Source organism: Muntiacus reevesi, chromosome 17 (genome assembly GCF_963930625.1).
Source record: "Muntiacus reevesi chromosome 17, mMunRee1.1, whole genome shotgun sequence".
Taxonomy (NCBI): Eukaryota; Metazoa; Chordata; class Mammalia; order Artiodactyla; family Cervidae; genus Muntiacus; species Muntiacus reevesi.
The window spans coordinates 61,321,818-61,344,729 of NC_089265.1; the positions used below are offsets into that span (position 1 = coordinate 61,321,818).

A 22,912-nucleotide genomic window follows, 5' to 3' on the forward strand; every position below is an offset into this window, starting at 1 on the left:
TCATGACTCCCAGGGGCCCTGAATAGGAATGGAAAATCTAGAAAGTTGAGATCAGAATCTCCATATTTGGGCAAATTCTCAGCAGTTCTACTTGTAGATTCTTGTGACCTTTCCAAGTTATTTTCATTTTCTATTCCTGTTTTTGTTTTTTACTCAGGTTGCAGAAGAGAAATAATAGAAACACCTTCTGTGCTTTGTGTTCAGGCATATAATGCCCTGCTCAAAGCCAAAGTTCCTTTCATGTTCCAATCAGTTTGGATGGTGCAAGAATGCCTGGAGCCTGTTCGTAAGTCTCAGTACATCGCTACGAGTCTGGTCACAGTTTTAGGACAGTATTGACCCTGGTGATGCTGTGTTCACGCTGCCTTCATTTACACCTGCTGGCAGCCTCTTCAGAAAATAGAGGAGGCCGCCAGGCTTATTTCAAAGTCATGTATCTTGAAATCCTTCTGACTCCATGGAGCAACCGGCCTCTATCTGTATACTCTGAAATCTTTATTTATTTGTGATGCCTTTTACATTGCTTAATTTTTTAGTATGATGCTTTGGGGAGTTGTTATTGAAGAATTTGAGTGAAAAGCAATACACACACAGTATACAGAAGTTGATACAAAACTCTTCATTCATCAGTTAAGTGTATTCAATTTACCTCCTTAATATAAGGTCACTTCCATGATGATGTTTGGAATAAGATTCCTTCTCCCAGGGTGCCAGTGTTTAGTTTTCTGTATCTGCAGATCATAACTCTCAAATCTCCAAGTAGGAATACACATAATAAAATGATGACATTATAGTAGCAGTGGGGTAGTTTTTCACAATTATGTATTTAATTTTTATTTCCCCTTTATTGAAATATGTTTTGATATATAACACTGTATATATAACTGCATATTTTTAAATGATTACTATAATAGGGTTTTTAAAAACACGAATCATTAAATGAGTTGAGAAAGCAAAAACAGTCTTTTTTGCAACAGTTCTCAATACATGTAAATATTTCCTTCAAACCTGATTGTGTGTCCTGCCTTCTTTTCAACTAAAACAAAAAACAAGAACAAAAACCACTTTTCCTAGCATCAGTGTGCGTGCTCAAGCATCGTCCCCACGGTGAAGCTCGGTCTCCGTAGACTGAAGCCCACTCACCCGCTCAGCTGCCGAGAGTGGGAAGCCTGCGGGTGAAGGAGCTAGGACCTCGGATCCGGAGCGACCTCCCCAGCGTCCTCTGCAGAGAGTTGAGGTCGAAGATCGTCAACCCCCTGACTCGCACTTCCGCCCGCCACCGCCAGGGGCGCCCGGGCCTCGCGGAGCGGGCCGCGCGGCGGGAGCCGGCGGGGCGGGGGCGGGGCGGGGCCGGGGCGGGGGCGTGGCTGCAGGCTGGGGCTCCCCCCCGCCGGTCGCGCGGGCTCGGGTTCGCGGGGAGCCGAGGAGGCAGCGCTGGCGACCCCGAGGAGGAGGGAGCAGGCAGACCCCGGCTCAGAGCGCCTGGCCGGACAGCTTGGGTTTCCGGGGTGGGGGAGCCCCGGCGACTCCGAGCATGGACCCTGTCGCGGGAAGCCTGCTCAGGATGCTCTTCCTTTTGTCTGCCCAGCCCTGGAGTGCGTTAGCAGCAGGGAATTCTTGTGAGTACAGCACATCTTTTAAAACTTATGCTGACAACTTAGAATTCGTGTTATTAACAAATAATAATAATTGAATTTTACAAATGGACTGGCTGCCCTGTTTCTGAAAATGAGGCATTTAAAAAACACCGCAAAGTCCCAACGCTGGGATAGGACGGTTTACAATGGTTTCCCCACTTGTCAGGTCTATGAAACACAAAGCCTGCTTGACTTTTTGTCTGTGAGCTGAATTTGGTCTCTGTGCTGTTGTTTTGAATATTCATTGAGAAAGCTCAAGTTCTAGTAAAACCTAAAATTAGCATGAGAATATTGAGGCGGACAGAGACCAGAGAGAGAAAGGAGAGAAGATCATGCCAGTGTGGTCATTTATTTCTTTTTAATACCAGCGCATTTTGTTGGGTTTGTGTAAGAAAGAAAAGCGCTGGCCGGCCTGGCCGGGTCCTGCGTTAGCGTGGATGCTTGCTGGTGGGGCTCTGCGGAACTGGGTACCGAGAACTCGGCGCTGCACAGGCGGCGGGCTCCGCAGCAGAGCTCAGACGGCGACCCTGGGTAGTCAGAATTCCGGTGAGGATACCCCCGTCAAAGGCAGACGGCTTTTGCTGAAAGGAAAAGTAAGGTTCATTTGCAAGTGTGCATGCTTGTATATTGTGGTCTCTTGTGTTTCTGACTTTGCTGGTTCCGTGAAGATGTATTAACCCCTCAGTTCTGAACTAGCACCGTGAGTGATCTGAAGATGCTAGCCAAATTGATTCAGCTGACCTCAGGGCATTTTACTCTGAAAATCAGAAAAAGTTTTCCAAGTGTTATTCAGATTAAAATCTCCATCACAGGGCTTTGCTTTCCTTGAGAGATTTTAAGGAAGACCCATGTCCTCCTTCCACACCATATTCCCTTGAATAATTAAAAAAAAATCAAGTTGTAGGGAGTAAGGTAAGCTAGTATGCATTTCAAGAAAGTGCTAGTAGGCATGTTAGAAACTGACCTTGTTTCTGGATATCCAGGTTTAGCTGGAGTGGGGAGGGGAAACGACTCTGCCCTCACACTGAAGTTTGCGCTAAAGTGAAAAGCATTTTGTACAAATACAGTTACCCTTCCAACATTCATCCGTATATCCAGTCTGTGATACTTTTGTGCTGTCATCATTTAGTATTAGCTCATTTAACGCCATATTATGTGAGTCACTCCTACAAATGAGCATTAGCAAATACTGCCTGTTTCAGACACAATTTTAATTATCTTTGTGTACAACTTCCATGAGTTAATTAAAATGAGGGCATTTACATGAAATCCTAGGTCCTGCAGTCACTTTGTCACTTTGCTGAGAACTTAAAAATGACTAGTACTGAATGATTTGCTAGTATGAAAGAACTGTAGAGTAATTTGATGCAGTGCCCTGAGGTGCAATTAAAGTCACTGGAGGTCACTCTTGCTAAAGGAAGCAGCTTCTGCCGTCCTTCCCTTGTAAGCTAAGCGGAGGTCTGTGCTGCCTTCCTTGTTTCCTTAGATGTGATTACAAGATACTGGCAAGATCAGTTGTTTGTATATTTATTTTTTCTGTTTGTGTTTTGTCTCCTGAAATCCACAGAGGTATAATGCTCTTCATGCTGAGCATCTTTTTTTAACAGTCACTTGCTCTGAGGCGCTCGGTGTCTGAGTAGCCAGGCAGATATCCCTTTCTGAGTTGGCTGTGTCTCCCAGCTCAGGCCACCTGGATCTCTGGCTGACTCTTCAAATATCATTGCTAGTTTTAACTTTTCAGCCTCTGTTTTATTTAGATGTATTTAGTATTCTTCTTTAAAGTTCAGTGAATTAAAAATACCTATGTAAATTTGCATTGTTAAGAGCATTTGAGATTCTATAGTTAAAATCCTTGATTACCACACAGATGGCTGTTAGAGTTGATCAAGTGTGAAGTATATATTTAAATGACTTTGCAGACTTGAAGGTTCATAGAGACTACACAAAGTGATGATTTCTTGGTAATCACATTTGACAGTATCCTTTGTAACCATAGCTTCAAAGGCCAGTGGATCTCATTATAATCCATATTAGCTAATCGGATCAATTGGGTTTTCCCTTAACTCTAGAATGTTTGGGAGGTGTTTGTATATGTAGATTTATATACAAGCAAAGTGTTTCAAGCATGTATTTGAAATTTGTTGTTACTTAAGTCAAGGTAGAGGTTTTTTTTTTTTTTTTCAGTCCTGTCCCATCATTTGAGAAATTCTAAAAAGGAGTTTGCCACCCGATGGGATTTAGGCTTATGAAGAAGAAATAAGCATCAGCATTGGTCAAGGCTTTTGATGGCTAACCTTTTTATTCCTAAGAGGTATTTTAAGAACTCAAGTAATCCTTTCAGACAGGATTTTAAAACTAACAAAAATGAAATATTTTTGAGCCCTAATAAGAAAATAATGATAACTGCTTGTAAAATTTAAAAAGGTACAGATCTTTCCCCCAAAGGATCCAGAGACATGTTTGCTGTGTTTACAACTTGTTCTCAGTAGTAAATCATACAGAGGGGCAGCCTGGGTGAGGTTCTGCCATAAGACATCCTCTCAAGATATAAGACTTGCTTGAAACATTTGGCATCTCAGAAATTACCCATGTTTTGAAATGAATCTTTACAATTAATGGGAAGTTTTAAGTCAGGAAAAGTCTGCATGGAGAGAGTAATGTTTCTAAAGACCCCAAACCATGGACTTTATGTATGTATGTATTCACACACACACACACACACACACACACACACACATGCATATAGACACACCCATATACACACATGCACACATATATACACACACATACACATGCACACACATGCATATACACACACATGCACACACACATGCACACACGCACACATACACATGCATATACACACATATGCACACACACATGCACATGCATATACACACATGCACACACATGCACACACATACACACATACGCACATACACACATACGCACATACACACACACATATATACACATGCATATACACACATATGCACACACATGCATACACACATATATACACACATGCATACACACATGCACACACATGCACACATACACACAAACACATGGATATACACATATACACACATGCACACACATATACACACATACACATGCATATACACACATACACACACATATATACACACATACACACATACACATGCATATACACACATGCACACGCATGCACAGACATATACACATACACACATACACATACACATGCACCCACATGCACACGCACATACACACACATACACATACATATACACACATGCACACACACGTACACACATGCACATACAGGCACACACATATACACACACGTACATACACACATATACACACACACACACACACACATATAAATATATAAAACCTTTGCCTTTTTGAAGATAAAACAAGTTGAATGGGCAGCATCTCCAGATTTTAACCTCAGACTTGATATTTAAAAATCATCCACCGCTACTTGGTTGCCTTCTAGAACTTTCTGTACTTAGTCAAGATGAAAGTGTTATTCAAGTGGAGCTCTCATCTTAAATGGAACCGAAGAGGAAAGTTAGAATATAGACCCCAAGTTAGAGTCCTGTTTGTGAGAAGATGTGAAGACAGTGGTTGGTTCACTTGCTTCCCACAATGAGCCACAAGTGGAAGAAGGCGGTAGCTCTCTGCTTTGGGATTATCCCTGTGAATCTACTATTTCTTTGTGAATTTCCAGATCTTTGGGGAAATGGGGAGGAGAAGAAGAGGTATAATCTGAATAAGAAAATGTCAATACTTTGATTGCATATTTAGTGTTGTAAATCTGTTTCCTGGATCACATATCACTTTGAGTAGTAATGGTCAGTCTTTCCTATTAAGGAACAACACAATTGGAAGTTAGTTTACAGTTGAATTATTTTCCCAGAGGTTGCTGTCCTCCTTAACCCTACTCCCCACTGAAAAGAAAAAGGACTGAAGCCTGTGTTAGACATTTCAACTGCTGATGATGGTGATTTTTTAACATGAATGATGACATTTATAGACGAAGGGATTCAATTTAATGAGTATGACCCACTCAACTCCACCTTGTAATTTTCTCTAGAATCTTCATTTTGTTTCCTTTCCTTGTCGAAAGTGTCCTTGTTATGAGGGGGAAAAAAGATATATTCTGGCCCACGACAGGTGGGGAATACAATTTGAATGACTGTTTTAGGAGTGAAAATCAGGATTTGTTTTTATCCATCAATATCTCTTCTCTTAACTCCTGCATATGTGTGAGAGGTCTCTGCCCATGATTGAGGGTTGCTGGCCAACATGGAAAACAAACCTGTGATCTTCATGTGATAGCTAATGCTTGATCTAAGCAACAAGTGTATTAGCACCTCAGTTTGAAGATTTGTATCAGATTTGAATCATTTCTTCATTGGAGGGTTGGCTTCCTTATGTGCTAAAGTGTTATTGTATCATCTTTAATGAAAGTTTATTATTATATTCCTCTAATAGAAATTATCACACAATATTATTAGTTTGAAATAAAAATAATATACTTAGTATAATAGTGAGACACATTGTGTGAATAATCCTAACCCAATAATATGATTAACCTGAAGAATTTGGTATAAAGGTAAATGCAAGCAGAATGGAGGAACTGGACATGATGCTACAACTGCTAAGAAGTGTAAAATCACGAGGCTTTAGGTGAACGTCTGATAGTGTGTTTGTCACATGTGCCTTCTTGAGGACGCTGTTCTCAGAGCTCTTTGGCGTCTCAGGGGGCACAGATCCTGTGTGGTTATTAGCCAAGTGTCATCACACACTTTACTGCTGAGCCTCACCATCAGTCTCGGGTCATGCGATGTGTGCTGTGACCGTGTAGTCTGTAAAGGAGTCTTCACCGTGCAGAGTATGGACTGAAATCTGCTAATGGTTCAGCTGGAGCAGGCTTCTTTTTGTCTCATGGTGTGCTTAACGTTTATCTGAAGTGAGTCTGCTCCTTCAAATTAATCAGGATTATCCCTGTGAATCTACTCTTTCTTTATGAATTTCCTTATCTTTGGGGAGAAAGAAGAGATATAATCTGAATAGGAAAATATCAATATTTTGGTTGCATATTTCGATTGAATTATTTAAGACTGCCCGTTTCTGAAAGGCCTTAGACCATGTGTAATATGTTCCTTGATTTAGGAAGCAAGCCTATCAGAGGATGTGCGCCTGGAACAAGTGAACAGGGAATCCGTTCGTGATGTGGTGAAATGTGTTCAGGAAAATGAGCATGGAGTATGAACAGAAGCATAATAAGCAATGGGGAGCTCAGTCTTTCTGGAAAGAATCAAAAAACTAGTAAACAGACTTTAAAAAAATCATATTTGAATAAACTTCTCAGAAATACTGAGGTCAGGATATTTTTAAAATTTAGGGAAAACAGTGGCAGTTCCCCCCCTCCCCCCCCAAAAAAACCTTACTGAGTCCATGTGACTGTCAGCATGGGGTGACAGGCAAGGCTACAGCTGTGCTTGGGGGCCCGAAGCCCATGCAGTTTGGGGGGACTCTTTAAGCAAACAAGCATAATGGCTCTAAGGGCTAAGGGCAGATTACCAGTGGCCCTACCACACCTGAAAACCTCTTTTGGGAACACTGGAGCTTAAGAAAATCTGCTGCTTTGAGTAAATCAACCAAATCAGGAAGGAAGGAAGGAAAGTTGCTCAGTCGTGACCAACTCTTTGCAACCCCATGGACTGAATTCTCCAGGCCAGACTGGAATGGGTAGCCTGTCCCTTCTCCAGGGAATCTTCCCAGCCCAGGGATTGAACCCAGGTCTCCCACATTGCAGGTAGATTCTTTACTAACAGAGCCGCAAGGGAAGTCCACCAAATCAGGAATCCATTGATAAAAAAGAAAAATTCAAAAGTACTAAATAAAGGATATTCTCAGTAACAAAAATCTCAGTTAACTGAGCAAGTTTTACCTTGAATCTTTCCCTTTAAACCAAAATCAGAATTTCAACATGAAAGTATACTTATAAAAGTTTAAAAGAGCTCAAACAATTTGGAATTAATAGAGCCAGAGTTTAAAGTTCTGATTTAAATCCTGAAAAGCAAGTATGAAATTAACCTCTAGATCTTCTCCCTACTTACATTTAGAGCCCTTAAAGGCTTGGCTTCAACATCTAGCGTTCTTCAGAGTACCTTCTGAAGTGCTCCCACTCCATCTGCCACCTGTGGCCCGCTGTAGCGCGGATTGCTTTCTGTGTCTTTTGCACAATATTGGGTAACTTTAAAAAACTGAATTACTTATGTCTGCCTGTTTCTGAATGCCATTAGAACATGTGTAATACATTCTTTCAAAATATCATACTTGTTTTTCCCAGTTCGAGTTCTATGGCATAGTTTTAAAGTCAATATTTTAAGAACAATTATACACAACTTTTAAGTTAAGCAAAAATTAATGCATTGCAAGTCAACTGAACTCCAATACAAAATAAAAAAAATCAAAGGTAATATGATAGCATGATCTCTTGACATTATGCAGGAAAATTGTTTAATAGATGCACATGATTGTTTAAGTATCTAGAAGAATACACCTTTGTCTGACTTGGTCATTTAGTATTTGATTAGAGTTTGGACATTACAATTGATGATTTCTTTTTCTATCAGGTACACATGATAACTACAAAGGCTGTATTGCCCTGTGGAGCATTGGTCAGCTTTTATGTAACCTAGCAATATCATTCTGACCTTCCTCTAGAAACGCTTGTAAATTCCTAGTCTCTCAAAATACTCTTACTGGACTAGGCATTAATGAGTTTATAAATCTTTAGCATACATTTGTTCTATATTTGTATGTGCTGTGTTTTTAGCTTTTTAAAAATATTGCTTTGACATAGAGATTGCACATATCTGGTAGGTAAAAATATAATCTTTTGTGATAATAAATATGCTTAGTTTGGTTGTTGCTTTAAAATAAATTTTCTTTCTGGTTCATTGGAAACTTCCCTTTTTAATAATAAAGTAGCGAGTCTGGTTCACAATAAACAGTGAAAATACTCTCCTTGGTTTCCAGGTAATGGGTATTTTCAGTGTACTGATTTAAAATAGAATTGAAACAGAAAGTACTTGACATTTTAAGCAGTTTGGAGTTAAAAGTTTTAAAATTTAAGCTCAATAATTTTTATTTAAAAATATATAGCCATTTCATGGGCACATTTAAAAAAAAATTCCTCCAAGGCTGTTAATCACAAATGAAAAAAGAAAAGGTATATCCTACCAGAATATGGATTTTATTAAGTTTTTACTCAGTAGTATGCCAGGATATGATACTCATGAAGGATGTGTTAGTTATACCTAACTTATGGAGAGAAACATGAAAAATCTTTGCTTTTTTAACTGGCAAGTATAATATTTTCAGATGTGTCACTTTAGTGATATGATAAATGGTGTGTCAGATATTTAAATTTATCTGTTCCTAAGTTTTATTGAGGGCTACTCAGGTGGCACAGGGGTAAAGAACCCGCCTCCCAGTGCAGGAGACTCAGGAGACGTGAGTTCGATCCCGGGGTCGGGAAGATCCCCGGGAGGATGAAATGGCAACCCATTCCAGTATTCTTGCCTGGAGAATCCCATGGATAGAGGAGCCTGGTGGCCTTCAGTCTACGGGGTCCCAAAGAGTCAGACACGACTGAGCAACTGAGAACATATGCACACCCACGTTTTACTGAGATGTGGCTTTGATAACGTGTCACTTGTGGTTCCATCACTCACCTTGGTTGCTGTCACCTGAAGGGAAAGGGTTTTTATGCTGCATGTTCACTGGACCACTGTGGGTGGAAGGGGCTTATTCCAAATAAGATTCCACCTTATTTTGAATCTGTGGCAGTTTAAATAACCTCAGTAGCCATATAATGCTGTGGTTTAGACCTTGTGTTCCCACATCCTCATTTCAGCATCATCTCACTACTTATAGTGTTAAAGACTCAATAGAAAGTTTCTCTGGAGTTTAGAAGTAAGCATGATATTGCTGTTTAGATGAATACAGGAGTGACCTGCTGCCTTGAGACACAGATCAGGTGCCACCTGCACCTCTCAAGGTTGTAATTAGTTTTTTTTTAACATTTTTAAATCCTCAGGCGACCAAAGAGCTTGATAAGGTTAAGCTGAATGAATACATAAGGAATGGTGAATTGGTGGGGAAGTGGCAGAATGACACTTATGTGTGCAGATATGTCTGTGGGTCTTAGGGGACAGACACACAGTTCTCTCTGGTAGGGCAGAGAGAACTGCTGATGGAGTTAAAAACTGTCAATAGTTATAAGAGAGGCACTGTTTGGATTAGGTGACGATCCAGTTTTGTGGGATTGAACTATTTCTTATTTACTACCATGCAAAAGCAAATATTATTTGCTTAGGATTTCTGAGGATGTGAGCAATCAAGAAATGTAACATCTGTCCTGACCCAGTTGAACCCAGGTGAAACTGTTGCCTCCGTGTGTCCGAGGTGTTCTGTGTTCTAGGGTACTGGTGTGCAGTCACCCTTAGAGCCAGCAGCTCTTAACCTGCCTCTGAGGCCTTCCCGGGTCCTGGTTCCTGTTAATACAGCACTAGGGGATGGCTGGTAGGATTTTATATTAAAGGCCAGTAGATATGATAAAGGGAATCCAATTAGCATCAGAAAATAACTCAATAATTTGATTCAAGTCAGAGAAAGTCATTTTAATCAAAACTATTATAGAAGAAAATATTTTAACAACTGTTAATATTTAAATGTCTCAGATTTGGCTGATTTAAGAAAAATAATATGTATCTATTGACGTCTATTTGAATGCTCGGAGATTATAAAAATTAAAGATTTGTCACGTAGCTTGACTTTTGCTGAGTTTTTGGTATTAAAAACTTGAGAATAAGGACATTGCTACACTAAAAGTAATACAGCATAAAAAGGAAAAATAAATAGCTGTGTGATGTCATCAAGCTGGCCAGCTGCTGTGTGTGAGTCAGTCTTAGGCTTCTCTGCAAAGTTGTCTTGATTCATGGACGTTCCAATAAGAAAACCTGTGAGCTTGACACTTCAAGCATATCCTTCTCTATGTGTGAACTGTTCCATCACCGTGAGGGGTTAAAAAATTGGGGGACTGAAGAGGGTATGAAGAGTTTAGTTAAGATATATTTAAGAGAGTTTAAGGGAGCAAACACCAATTACTTTTTGCATTCTTAAATTTATAGGCAACATTTCTGGAAAAAAAAATTGAGGGGCATAGAACACAGTAGAATTGACAAATCTCAGAGTCAGTTACCAATTAGAGAAAGGTGAATGATCTATTTTGAACTCTGGTACAAGGTTAAGAAACATAATATCAATTTTCCAGATTATAAGATAAATGTTTCATTATCATAATTTACTATACTTTGACATGATGAGCTGCTGATCTCTTCTAAGAAATCTGAAAATCTGATCTTTGGGAGATTTGCATTGCTATTGACTGATTTCACTTGTTCTTATAGGTGATATTAATTGGATTCAGTTTTTGGAAGAGAGGCTGCATGTTTGTCTAGAAAAAGATGCTTTTCCTCATGAATTTTGTTGTAGGTGAGGCAGGCGTGGGAAGACACATCCTGCAGACTACTGTGCACTTGAGCAGGAAAAGGACGTATGTTGTATATTAATCACCATCCCAGTTTCCGAGGAATAAGACTGGGTTACACACCTTCGCTTACCCTCCCTCCCAACCCCCAGCATCTGCATGCCAGAGCCTCCCGTTTTCTTAGATGAGGTGATGCTGAGTGACCGCCTGGGCCGACTTGCATGGATTTTGTCGGCCAGAGAGAGGTCCTTCCTCTTTCACTACTTCGTCTGGGAGGCACCCTGAGGCCTTCTGCTGTTGCTCCGTTTTACAGGTGTAAGAAGGACTGAAGTGGGAGGATGGCAGTGAGAAGGAAGAAGTGACTCTGCACGTAAAGAACACTTTCAGAGCTTAGTGGCTGTTTGATTATATGTGGAGTAATGAGAAATGGGAGCGTCAAGGACTGGGGTATTGGCAAGTGACCTAAACAAAAAGGCGAATTGCTCACATCGTTTCATTTCAGGCAAGATTAGAGCCAGGTGAGGTGATGCCATCGGTGTCAGCCGCTCTTTATCTTTCAACCCCAGCGTTGGCTTGATGCTCAGGCAACAATCTGCTTGGTAGCTCCATATCAAAGGTCAGCCTTCCTAGCCACGTGATGCTTTCTTCTGTTTGGACTTTGGTCCTTATCACCCTGAAGCATTAAGCATGCACTTATTTATTTATCCCTTCAACCCAAGCTCTAAGAAAGCAGAGACTTCCTTTTTCTTTTTTGTTGTTTCCACTTCATGGTCCCCAGAGCACAGGGGTGAGTCCTGGAAGACAGTGGGTTCTCAATATATATTTTTGGGTAAGTAAAAGTGTGAATGATTCTCTTTCACAAAACATCCAGCAAGATTCCCAGGTCTATTATAACTTTCACTGTTTTGACAACGATTGCTCTTTTCCAGTTACCCTGACAGGAAAGGGTGGCTTTCTTGTGACCAAGGGAGGAGCCAGGAAGTGACTGCAACTTGATCCTTGACCAGGTGCTTTGACTGCATCACTTTGAAAAGAAAGCAAAATGCACCATCCATTTAAGTAATTAGTTTAACATCGATTATGAAAAGTATTAGCTTTCAGACTCTTATCTGCTTCATAGAACAGATGGTTGGATAAGTGTCTTCCTCCTTAATCAGATTTTAAACTTCCTGAAAACTGAGTCTTCTTTCTTTGTCCCTACATTGCTCTGCTGTTGGTACTCAGTAAGTACCAAATAAATGGAGAAATTAATATATTTTAAACATGCTACCTTGAAAGTATGTGGAAGATCTGCAGACTCCCCTTGTGTATTTTATATATATTTTTTATTTTAGGTGACCTAATAAAAATGAATTTTCATGTGACTGTCCCTAAACTCTCTACCAGCCACTGATTTGTTCATGGAAGCATCCACTGGCTCGTTTTGCGTGTCTTATTTTCTTGTAGTAGCAAAATTTCAGACATAATTCCTAGCCCAAGGCTTTTCTAAAAAAGCATGTTGTGTGCTCTAAGCGTTGCTGTGAAGTCCTAAGGGAGAGCTTGAAAAGGCCAAGTGTCAAGAGAGCTACCGAGGACCACCAAGCAGCAGAGAGCGCTTCCAGCAAGTGTCACTAGACAAGATGACTGTGTCCAAGGAGACCTTGGTCCCGTCTGATCTCAGCCAGGCTCCACGTCCAGGGGGGCCTGAAACAGAGGCGTCTGGGAGCAGTGTGAAAGTGGCATTCTCCACACGTCTGGCTCCTAGGGTCTCCCTGATTCTTGAAGCAGTACCTAATCCAGGTGGGAAAGGCTCGCTGAACATCAGGGCAAAGGCATGCAGGTGGCCAGGTGGCCGCTGCCCTTCAGTGAGGTGTCCAGTTATTTGACACCCACGAGTCTAAATTTCTTTGAGCCACGCCTGCCTCTGGGAGTAGGAGCCACGGGCTCGGTGTCCAGTAACTTGCAACTTCAGCAGGAAGCTCCCCCTGGGCCTGCAAACTTGGCCCCCACTCCCACCCCCAGTCTGGGCTGAGGGATTTCTGAGTCTGGTTATTATTGTCAACAAAATCTGTTATTATCTTTGAAGGTTTTTGTGACTAGCTAGCTCAAGGGCATGACAATATGCATATGCTGTCACATAGAGAATATCTGTATTTTCAAATGAAGATTGTTTTTATTTTGAGAATTACACAGAAGGCCACAGTGGAGGTAATATAAATGAAGATGATTTCAGCAGCGCTCTTTCAAGCATCAAAAAACTGCAAAGTTCAACCAAACATACTAACGTAAAGAACCACACTTTCAGATAGGCAGTAGAGTGGAGTGGTTATGAGGGGAATGTTTGGGTTGGAATTCTGACGTCACAGGTTAATGCCCGCTGCATGACCTTGGGTAATGGACTTATGCTTTCTGTATCTGTTTTCTTGTCTCTAAAAATGTAAGTAACAGTTATAACCCATCTCATAGGACTGAAGATTAAATTGGGCTTCCCAGGTGGCACTGGTGGAAAATAACCCACCTGTTAATGCAGGAGACGTTAGAGAGGCGGGTTCAGTTCCTGGGTTGGGAAGATCCTCTGGAGGATGGCGTGGCAACCCTCTCCAGTATTCTTGCCTGGAGAATCCCACGGAGCCTGGATTACAGTCCATAGGGTCACAAAAGCTGGACACGACTGATGAGCCTTAGTATGCATACATGAAGGTTAAATTAATTAATATATGTAAATATTGTCTGGAATATATTAACTCCTCAGTGAATTTTAGCTATTATCATTATTGCTCCTGTTGATGTCAAGTGTAAAGTCAGAAATGTGACTTTGGTTCATGACTTTGGGTAGAATAATTAGATAAGCAATTTTAGGGAAAGATGAAAAACATCATTGGGTATTTCTGTTGTCCAAAGTGTTGTCACTAATAGTGCAGATTAAGATATTATTACAAAAGGATAATAGTAAAAAGTTTATGTTACAGAATTAAAAACTCTAACAGTTTACTGAAATGTTTCAGCTTTCTGTAATATCATATCTCTAAACAATAAAACTTTTCTGATTTGGCTACTTGATTAATTTGGCATTAGCAACTTTAATCTTGGAAATGTCTTTCAAGTTTTTAACATTTTTTTATTAGCTGAGAACAGTTCCCCAGATCAAGACAGTATACCCCTGAAACATTAAGTTCTTGTTATCTGGCTGTTTTCTTGAAGTCTTCTAAGACATGTAGTATATGACCGTCAATACAGAGAGTCCAACATTTATGATTGTGAAATGAGTGTTAGTCTCCCAAGTAAAACATACTTTGGATGCTTTGGGATGTGATCTCTATTAGAATCGGTATGAAAACATTGGTGTGGATCTTTGGAAAGAGAGCATTACTGGCTGATTTTTAAAAGGTTAAGTTTAGCTCTGTGTCTTGAATTTTCTTATGTCCCTTTTCTTCAGTTATCTCATCACTGACTTGTTCAAACTCTCCATATCTCTGGCATTTACTACTGTTTTCTCCATGATTTCCTGTCTCTGCCTTACCTCCTTCTAATCCATTTGCCATCCTGCTGCCAGAGTAATCTTCCTAAAGATGATTTACCTGGTGATCTTGCGTTTCTGGTAGGGCTTTTCAAGTCTTCCCTCATATCACACACTCATTCACTCATTTATTCCTTGAAAGGTGACTTCTCTTCACTTATTGCTCCCAACCCCGCTTTTAACTGACCCTAAACTGCAACCACCTACCTACGCTGGCGTTCTTACATCAGGATTTTCACTTTCCCGTCCCTCTACTTATGGCGCTTTCTCTTCATGTCTTTCTGTTGAATGCAGTCATCTAGGCGTACAGATCCATTTCCAGGAAACATATGCTCACAATAAAAATGAAAGCATCAAATGCATGAGGAAACAAGTCACCATGAGTAAAAATCAGCAGAAATAACAGGCTACTGAGTCAAACCAAAGTAAATGTAGATATTGAAAGAGATTTAGGATATAAAATGTTTTATATATATAAAGAAATAAAAGATTAAAAGAATGGAAGGAATAAGAGACTATCAAAATGATCAAGTAGAACTGAAAAAGAGCAGTATAGAGAAATGAAAAGCGGAATCACCGAAATAAAGAATTTAGTAGATGCTGAAACAGCAGTTTACACCCTAGTAAAGAGAGACTCAGCAAATTAGAAGACAAATTTGAGATAAATAACCAGTGTAAACTACAGTCAGATAAAGAGATGGAAAATAGGAAAGCCAAGTTAAGGGACAGGGTGTAAATATTCTACGTGAAAAATTTGCAGACTTTTCAATTACTTATGGAATATTTATATTTTTACTTAGCAATAAAGCAGGTTCAATAATTTAAAAATTAGTAGCAAAAAATAAAATTTCTTGAAACAATAAAGAATAATGTGTCTCAATTATAAAAGCTCATATTATGCTGAGTTAGATGAATGGAAAACAATAATTAAAACAGAAACACACACACACACAAACATACACACACCTAGAAACATGGCCACATTTTAAACCACTAACAATAATGATATAAGCTGATTTTCTATAAAAATGAGAGCTAGTTTGACCTCAGCAAAGCAGTAATACCAGAAGCAGAAAGAAATATAGAAATAAATATGAGTTCTGAGGAAAATAGCTTTTTAACTAAAAACTTGTTGTTTAAACCATCATAAAACATGAGCAGAGAAGATAAAGAGGGAATCTAAATTCTTGTTAATATTCTTGGAGAAATAGGTCAAATTTAACCATATAAACTGAGATTAAAATTGTGTTATAAATAGAGGATGGATCAGTAGAAACAAATTAAATGTGATATTTTCTGTGCTTTTCAAAATCATGAAACTGATTTAACTCTTTAGACAAATGTCATGTTTTCTATTTCATGTTTTAACATGGTTGCATGTCTTTAGTGAAAAAAAAATTCTTCCTTTCATCTGCTAGCAAGAGTATTCACAGTTTGAAAAGGGGTGTTTGTGTTTTAGAAGGAGTGAAAGAGCGTATTTAAGCGTGTGGGGTTTCTGTTTGTTTGTTTTACACAACTTAGTTGTTTTCTGGACTCTGCTGGCTCGTGGGAGCTTACCCATGAAAACCATAAAGGCTGATGAGTAGCACCTCTGGGAGGATTTGGGTGACACAATTTAATTCACACCTCTACCATCAGACTAGTATACTTAGAAACAACCACCAGTTATTATTGCTGAAAAGTAATTGAAGCATTTTTCTGTGAGTGATTAAAATAGTTAGCTGTTTCTCAGATTTTTAAATAGAATGAATTTGGATCTTATTATGCATTTTCTGTAAAAATCTGGAGTTCCCTGAGTTAACAGATTTATAAAAGACATTTTTTATAAACTAATTTTAAGTACTATAGTCTTATATAATGCTTATATGTAGTCTTATAGATAAACTATAGTCAGGTTTACGAAAGAAAAGGCTATTTTCATATTTGGTATAATTCAGCAAATCCTGTGAATCACTAATTCCTACTCACTGCTGAATTAAAACGCTTTACCTTCAAGCTGACCTGAGCGCTGCCTATCAGCACAGCTTGGAAGGTTGGTAAAAGCACACTCTTCAGGCACATCTTTAAAGAAATGTCTACTGTACCTTGTGAAAATAACACCAAATAGGTGTTTTATCTTTACACATGAATCCAGTGAGGTATGAGAATGCACTTCTTTATTCAATAGTAATCTCATTTTGTATTTACTTAAACATATGTGCTCATGGGCATGCACACACACATACACAATTCCTAAAATGATTGGATTTTTCACTCTCATAACAACAGTGCCCTACACTTTTGAATAAACATGAACAATTAAACAAAATGATTGCTTTATGGAAATTTTTTGGGCAGAGACCCAAGTTTTCAATGAACTATTACTATTAATATTTAAATATTTTTAGGTAAACATTGCATTAAACAGTAATGCTATATTATAATAATAGTGTACCTCAGTAAGTTAAACCAGAAAATATTTATCAGGAATTAGTTGTATTAAAACTTTAAGTATCATTTGAATCCAAATTCATAATATAAAATTTTTCTTTTTCTCCTATGGGATTTGTCCACATTCTTGGAACTCTACAAAGAAATTACTATCTTGCTTTTTCTTCCCTCCAATAAAATGAGAAAAGCAGCATCTTATGGAAGGGTCAATAACAAATACTTGTACTTTGAATGAATTGATTGTATTTCCTGCCATTAGCTATGGACATCATTTTGTCAGCTGTCCCCTATTAATTCTCATAGAGAAAAGAAAGAAAAGAGGAAAGGAGGAAGACAAGGAAGAAGGAGCAGGTGGGAGGAACAAAAGGAAAGTGTATGCAGATTGTAAGATAGCATGTGAATAGACTTTTATCTGTAGTCGGACAAGCTTTCTGAAAGTCCCAGTTGATTATTTAAAGCACCAAATACACATTTCTTTGCAATGATGTATATTCTGTTTATTTATTCTACAACAAAGCAGTAAATCTTTGCTTTGGAATATGTTAGCTATTTTATTTTAATTTTTTCCAATGAAAATGCCCAAATTACCAAATAGAGTGTAAAAAAGTTTCTTGTGTAATCTAAGTCTTGTCCTAAAAATGTAACAATGGCTATTTATGAATCAAGTATTATAGTTCAGTTCAGTTCAGTCGCTCAGTCGTGTCTGACTCTGCGACCCCATGAACCGCAGCACGTCAGGCCTCCCTGTCCATCACAAACTGGGTCCCAGAGTTTACTCAAACTCATGCCCATTGAGTCAGTGATGCCATCCAGCCATCTCATCCTCTGTCGTCCCCTTCTCCTCCTGCCCCTAATCCCTCCCAGCATCAAGGTCTTTTCCAATGAGTATTATAGTACCAGGTGTTATATTTTTGTTAAATTTTGTAAGTTTTTAAAGTCACATGGCATTTTTAGAAGAAACATTCCTATAAACATAAATGAACATCTAAGCTCTTTATTTTCTTGGGCTCCAAAATCACTGCAGATGGCGACTGCAGCCATGAAATTAAAAGATGCTTTACTCTTTGGAAGAAAAGCTATGACCAACCTAGACAGCATATTAAAAAGCAGAGACATTCCTTTGCCATTGTCCATCCAGTCAAGGCTGTGGTTTTTCCAGTGGTCATGTATGGATGTGAAAGTTGAACCATAAAGAAAGCTGAGTGCTGAAGAATAGATGCTTTTGAACTGTGGTGTTGGAGAGGACTCTTGAGAGTCCCTTGGACTGCAAGGAAATCAAACCAGTCCATCCTAAAGGAAATCAGTCCTGAATATTCATTGACTGATGCTGAAGCTGAAACTTCAATACTTTGGCCACCTGATGTGAAGATCTGACTCATAGGATGCTGGGAAAGATTGAAGGCAGGAGGAGAAGGGGAAAACAGATGATGAGATGGTTGGATGGCATCACTTACTCAATGGACATGAGTTTGAGTAAACTCTGGAAGTTGGTGATGGACAGGGAAGCCTGGTGTGCTGCAGTCCATGGGATCGCAAAGAGTCAGACATGACTGAGTGACTGAACTGAACTGAACGGATAATTATACTACACTATTATGATCTATATTCATTATACTGTTAATTAGACCTCTATGGCTTATTTGTGCCTTGATACTAGTTTGTACCGTTAAACACTTTCACTCTTATCTCTGCCTATCCCTTAGTAACCATTTTATTATTTTTTTATAGGTTTCACTTTTTTAGATTCCACATATAATGACATTATACAGTACTTGTCTTTTCTCTGTCTGACTTTCTCTCTTAACGTTGAAAAAAGTGAAAGTGTTAGTCACTTAGTCATGTCCTACTGTTTGTGACCCCATGGACTGTAGCCTGCCAGGCTCCTCTATCCATGGAATTCTCCAGGTAAGAACACTGGAGTGAGGAGCCATTCCCTTCTCCAGGGAATCGTCCCGACCCAGGAATTGAACCCAGGTCTCTTGCGCTGCAGGCAGATTCTTTACCATCTGACCCACCAGGGAAGCCCCTCTCTAAGCACTGAAAATGAAAGTCATTCAGTTGTGTCTGACTCTCTGTGACCCCATGGACCATACAGTCCATGGAATTCTCCAGGCCAGAACACTGGAGTGGGTAGCCATTCCCATCTCCAGGGGATCTTCCCGACCCAAGGATCAAACCCAGGTCTCCCCCATTGTGGGCCGATTCTTTACCAGTTGAGCAACCAGGCAAGCCCAAAAATCCTGGAGTGGGTAGCCTGCCCCTTCTCCAGGGGATCTTCCTGACCTGGGAATTGAACCCGGGTCTCCTGCATTGCGGGTGGATTCTTTAGCAGCTGAGCTACCAGGAAGCACCTTAGCATTCTATTGTAGCAAATAGAAGGCTACCTTCCCTTCTCATGGCTGAATTGTGCATGAATACCACTTTATCTGTTCCTCCATTGATGGTCTTCTGGGTTGTCTCCATATCCTGACTATTGTGAGTAATGCTGTGATAAACATAAGGGTGCATATATTTTGTCAAAAACTTCTTTTTTTCTGGTCTGGCAAGAAAAGGAAATTTATTAAAAGGGAGAAGAGAGGGTGACTGACCCTTGAGAAGAACCAGGATCCTTCCTTTTTGATGGGGTCCTTCTTATACCCTGCAAATGGAAGATTCTCTGAGGACGTGATTTTTTAATTTAATTATTTTAATGTGTCCTTGAATTTGTTTTGCTAACATTTGGTTGAGAATTTTTGCATCTATGTTCGTCAGAGATAATAATTTAATTATTGAAGTTTCTTTTCCTGTAATATCCTTGACAGATGTTATCTCTTCCTATGCTCTGATTTCATCACCAAGTTGCAGTATCTATGAAAAAGTGAAAGCGTCAGTCTCTCGGTCGTGTCCAGCTCTGTGTGACCCCATGGGCTGTAGCCCGCCAGGCTCCTCTGTCCCTGGGATTCTCCAGGCAAGAGTATCGGAGTTGGTTGCCATTTCCTCCTCCAGTCTCAACCCATGGATTGAACCTGGTTCTCCCGCCTTTGAGGCAGATTCTTTACTGCCTCAGCCACAAAGGTGTTATTTTTAATGCTCTTCTCCTGTAACACTTACAGTTAAGAGCTTAACATACTATTCTAAGATAATTTGCAGCATTCTGTTTCTTATCTTAACCAAAGTTTTGTATACTTTGATCTTTTTGTTTCAGCTTGAAGAGTTCCTTTCACCATTCCTTGTCAGGCAGGACTACGGGGTGGTGAATTCTCTCAGCTTTACTGTGTCCGGGAAAGGCTTTATTTCTCCTTCATTCTGAAGAATAACCTTACCGGATAGGGTATCTTGGATGGAAGGTTTTAGTATGTCCTTTTTTTTTTCCCCTGGGTGCCTTGAAAATTGTTTATTTATGATTGATTTTTGACTTTTGACAGTTTCGTTAAAGTATGTCTTGGGCGAGGACTTTTTGTGGCGAGATAATAAGGCATTCTGATAGCTTCCTGATTTGTATACTGAGTTGTACCCTAGGTTTGGTAATTTCTCAACTATTATTTCTTTAAGCAAACTCTGCTTTTTCTCCCCTTTCTTCTCTTTCTGGGATAAACATTATTCTTATGTTGGCCTTTCCAGTGGAATCAGATGGTTCTCTTAGGGTACACTTTTTATTTATTTATTTTTTTCCCATTTATTTTTATTAGTTGGAGGCTAATTACTTTACAATATTGTAGTGGTTTTTGTCATACATTGATATGAATCAGCCATGGGTTTACATGTATTCCCCATCCCAATCCCCCCTCCCTAGGGTACACTTTTTAAAAACCATAGTTCTCTTTCCTCTTCCACCTGAATTATTTCTATATTTCTATCTTCAAGCTTGCTACTTCTCTCTGATCTATTTCTAATGCATTGTAATGCACTCTTTATCTCATTTATTGAGTTCCTCAGCTCTAGAAATCTGATTCCTTTTTAGAATTTTAATCTCTTTGGTAAAGTAATTCCTTCTGCTTGTTATTTTTACTTCTGATATCACTGAATTGCCTTTATGAGTTTTCTTGTAGTTCATTGAATTACATCATAGCAGCATTTAACATACTTTATAAATTAGATCACAATATTCCATACCTTTGGGTTTGGTTGCTGGAAAATTGACATTTTCTCTTTTGTGATATTGTATTACCATGATTCCCTAAGTTAAAAAGGGAACGTCTTTTTTTATTTAGGTAAGACTCTTTAATCTAAGAATTCAATAGGTTGTTAGTTAGGAGATTTCCTTTTGTTTTCCAGAAGGAGGTGTTATGACACAAATTTTTGGTTTATCTTAACCAGAGATGATGCTGTGAAAGTGTTGCACTCAATATGCCAGCAAATTTGGAAAACTCAGCAGTGGCCACAGGACAGGAAAAGGTCAGTTTTCATTCCAATCCCAAAAAAGGCAATGCCACAGAATATTCAAACTACCTCACAGTTGCTCTCATTTCACATACTAGTAAGGTTATGCTTAAAATATTTCAAGTTAGGCTTCAGCAGTTCTTGAACTGAGAACTTCCAGAGGTACAAGCTTGAGTCTGGAAGAGGCAGAGGGACCAGAGATCAAGTTGCCAACATTTGTTGGATTGTGGAAAAAGCAAGGAAATTCCAGAAAAACACCTATTTCTGCTTTATTAACTACAGTAAAGCCTTTGACTGTGTAGATCACAACAAACTGGAAAATACTTAAATATATGGGAGTACTAGACCACCTTATCTGTCTTGTGGGAAACCTGTATGCAGGTCAAGAAGCAACAGTTAGAACTGGACCTGGAACAACAGACTGGTTCAAAATTGGGAAAGGAGTACATCAAGGCTGCGTATTATCAGCCTGTTTATTTAACTTCTATGCAGAGTACATCATGTGAAATGCTGGGCTGGATGAATCACAACCAAAGTTAACCAGCAGTTTCTAAGATTGGGAATTCACACAGTTAAGAAAACAACAACAAAAGGAAGTTTGCTGGGAAAAATAGCAACAACCTCAGATATGCAGATGATCCTCCTCTAATGGCAGAAAGTGAAGAGGAACTGAAGAGCCTCTTGATGAAGATGAAAGAGGAAAGTGAAAAAACTGGCTTGAAACTCAACATTCAAAAAACTAAGATCATGGAATCCTCTCCTATCATTCTTGGCAAATAGAAGGGGAAAAAGTGGAAGAAGTGATAGATTGTGTTTTCTTGGGCTCCAAAATCACTGTGGACAGTGACTGCAGCCATGAAATTAAAAGACACTTGCTCCTCGGAAGGAAAGGTATGACAAAACTAGACAGTGTATTAAAAGTCAGAGTCATCACTTTGCTGACAAAGATCCATATAGTCAGAACTTTGGTTTTCCAGTAATTATGTACAGATGTGAGAGTTGGATCATAAAGAAGGCTGAGTGCTGAAGAATTAAAGCTTTCGAATTGTGCTGCTGGAGAAGACTCTTGAGAGTCTCTTGGATAACAGGGAGATCAAACCAGTCAATCCCAAAGGAAATCAACTCTGAGTAGTCACTGGAAGGACTGATGCCTAAGCTGAAGCTCCAGCGCTTTGGCCACCTGAGGCAAAGAGCTGATTCACTGGAAAAGACCCTGATGCCAGGAAAGATTGAAGGCAAAAGAAATGGTTAAATAGCATCACAGACTCGATGGACGTGAATCTGAGCAAACTCTGAGAGGCAGTGGAGGGCGGAGGAGCCTGGCGTGCTGTAGTCCCCGGGGTCACAAAGAGCCAGACACAAGTGAGCGACTTAACAACAACCACCAAAGTGAACCAGCAGCTTCTAAGATTAGGAACTCACACAGTT

The 22,912-nt window shown here is 39.5% G+C and overlaps 1 protein-coding gene across 1 annotated transcript in view; it reads left to right on the forward strand.

Moving 5' to 3' along the window:
• Window positions 1-1,443: 1,443 nt before the first annotated feature.
• Window positions 1,444-22,912, forward strand: part of LOC136148444 (contactin-associated protein-like 3) — a 216,414-nt gene continuing 194,945 nt past the window's right edge. The window contains exon 1 of the mRNA XM_065907997.1: window positions 1,444-1,619. Within this exon, the coding sequence (XP_065764069.1) occupies window positions 1,535-1,619 (85 nt within the window). The 5' untranslated portion in view covers window positions 1,444-1,534. The remainder of the gene's footprint in view (window positions 1,620-22,912) is intronic.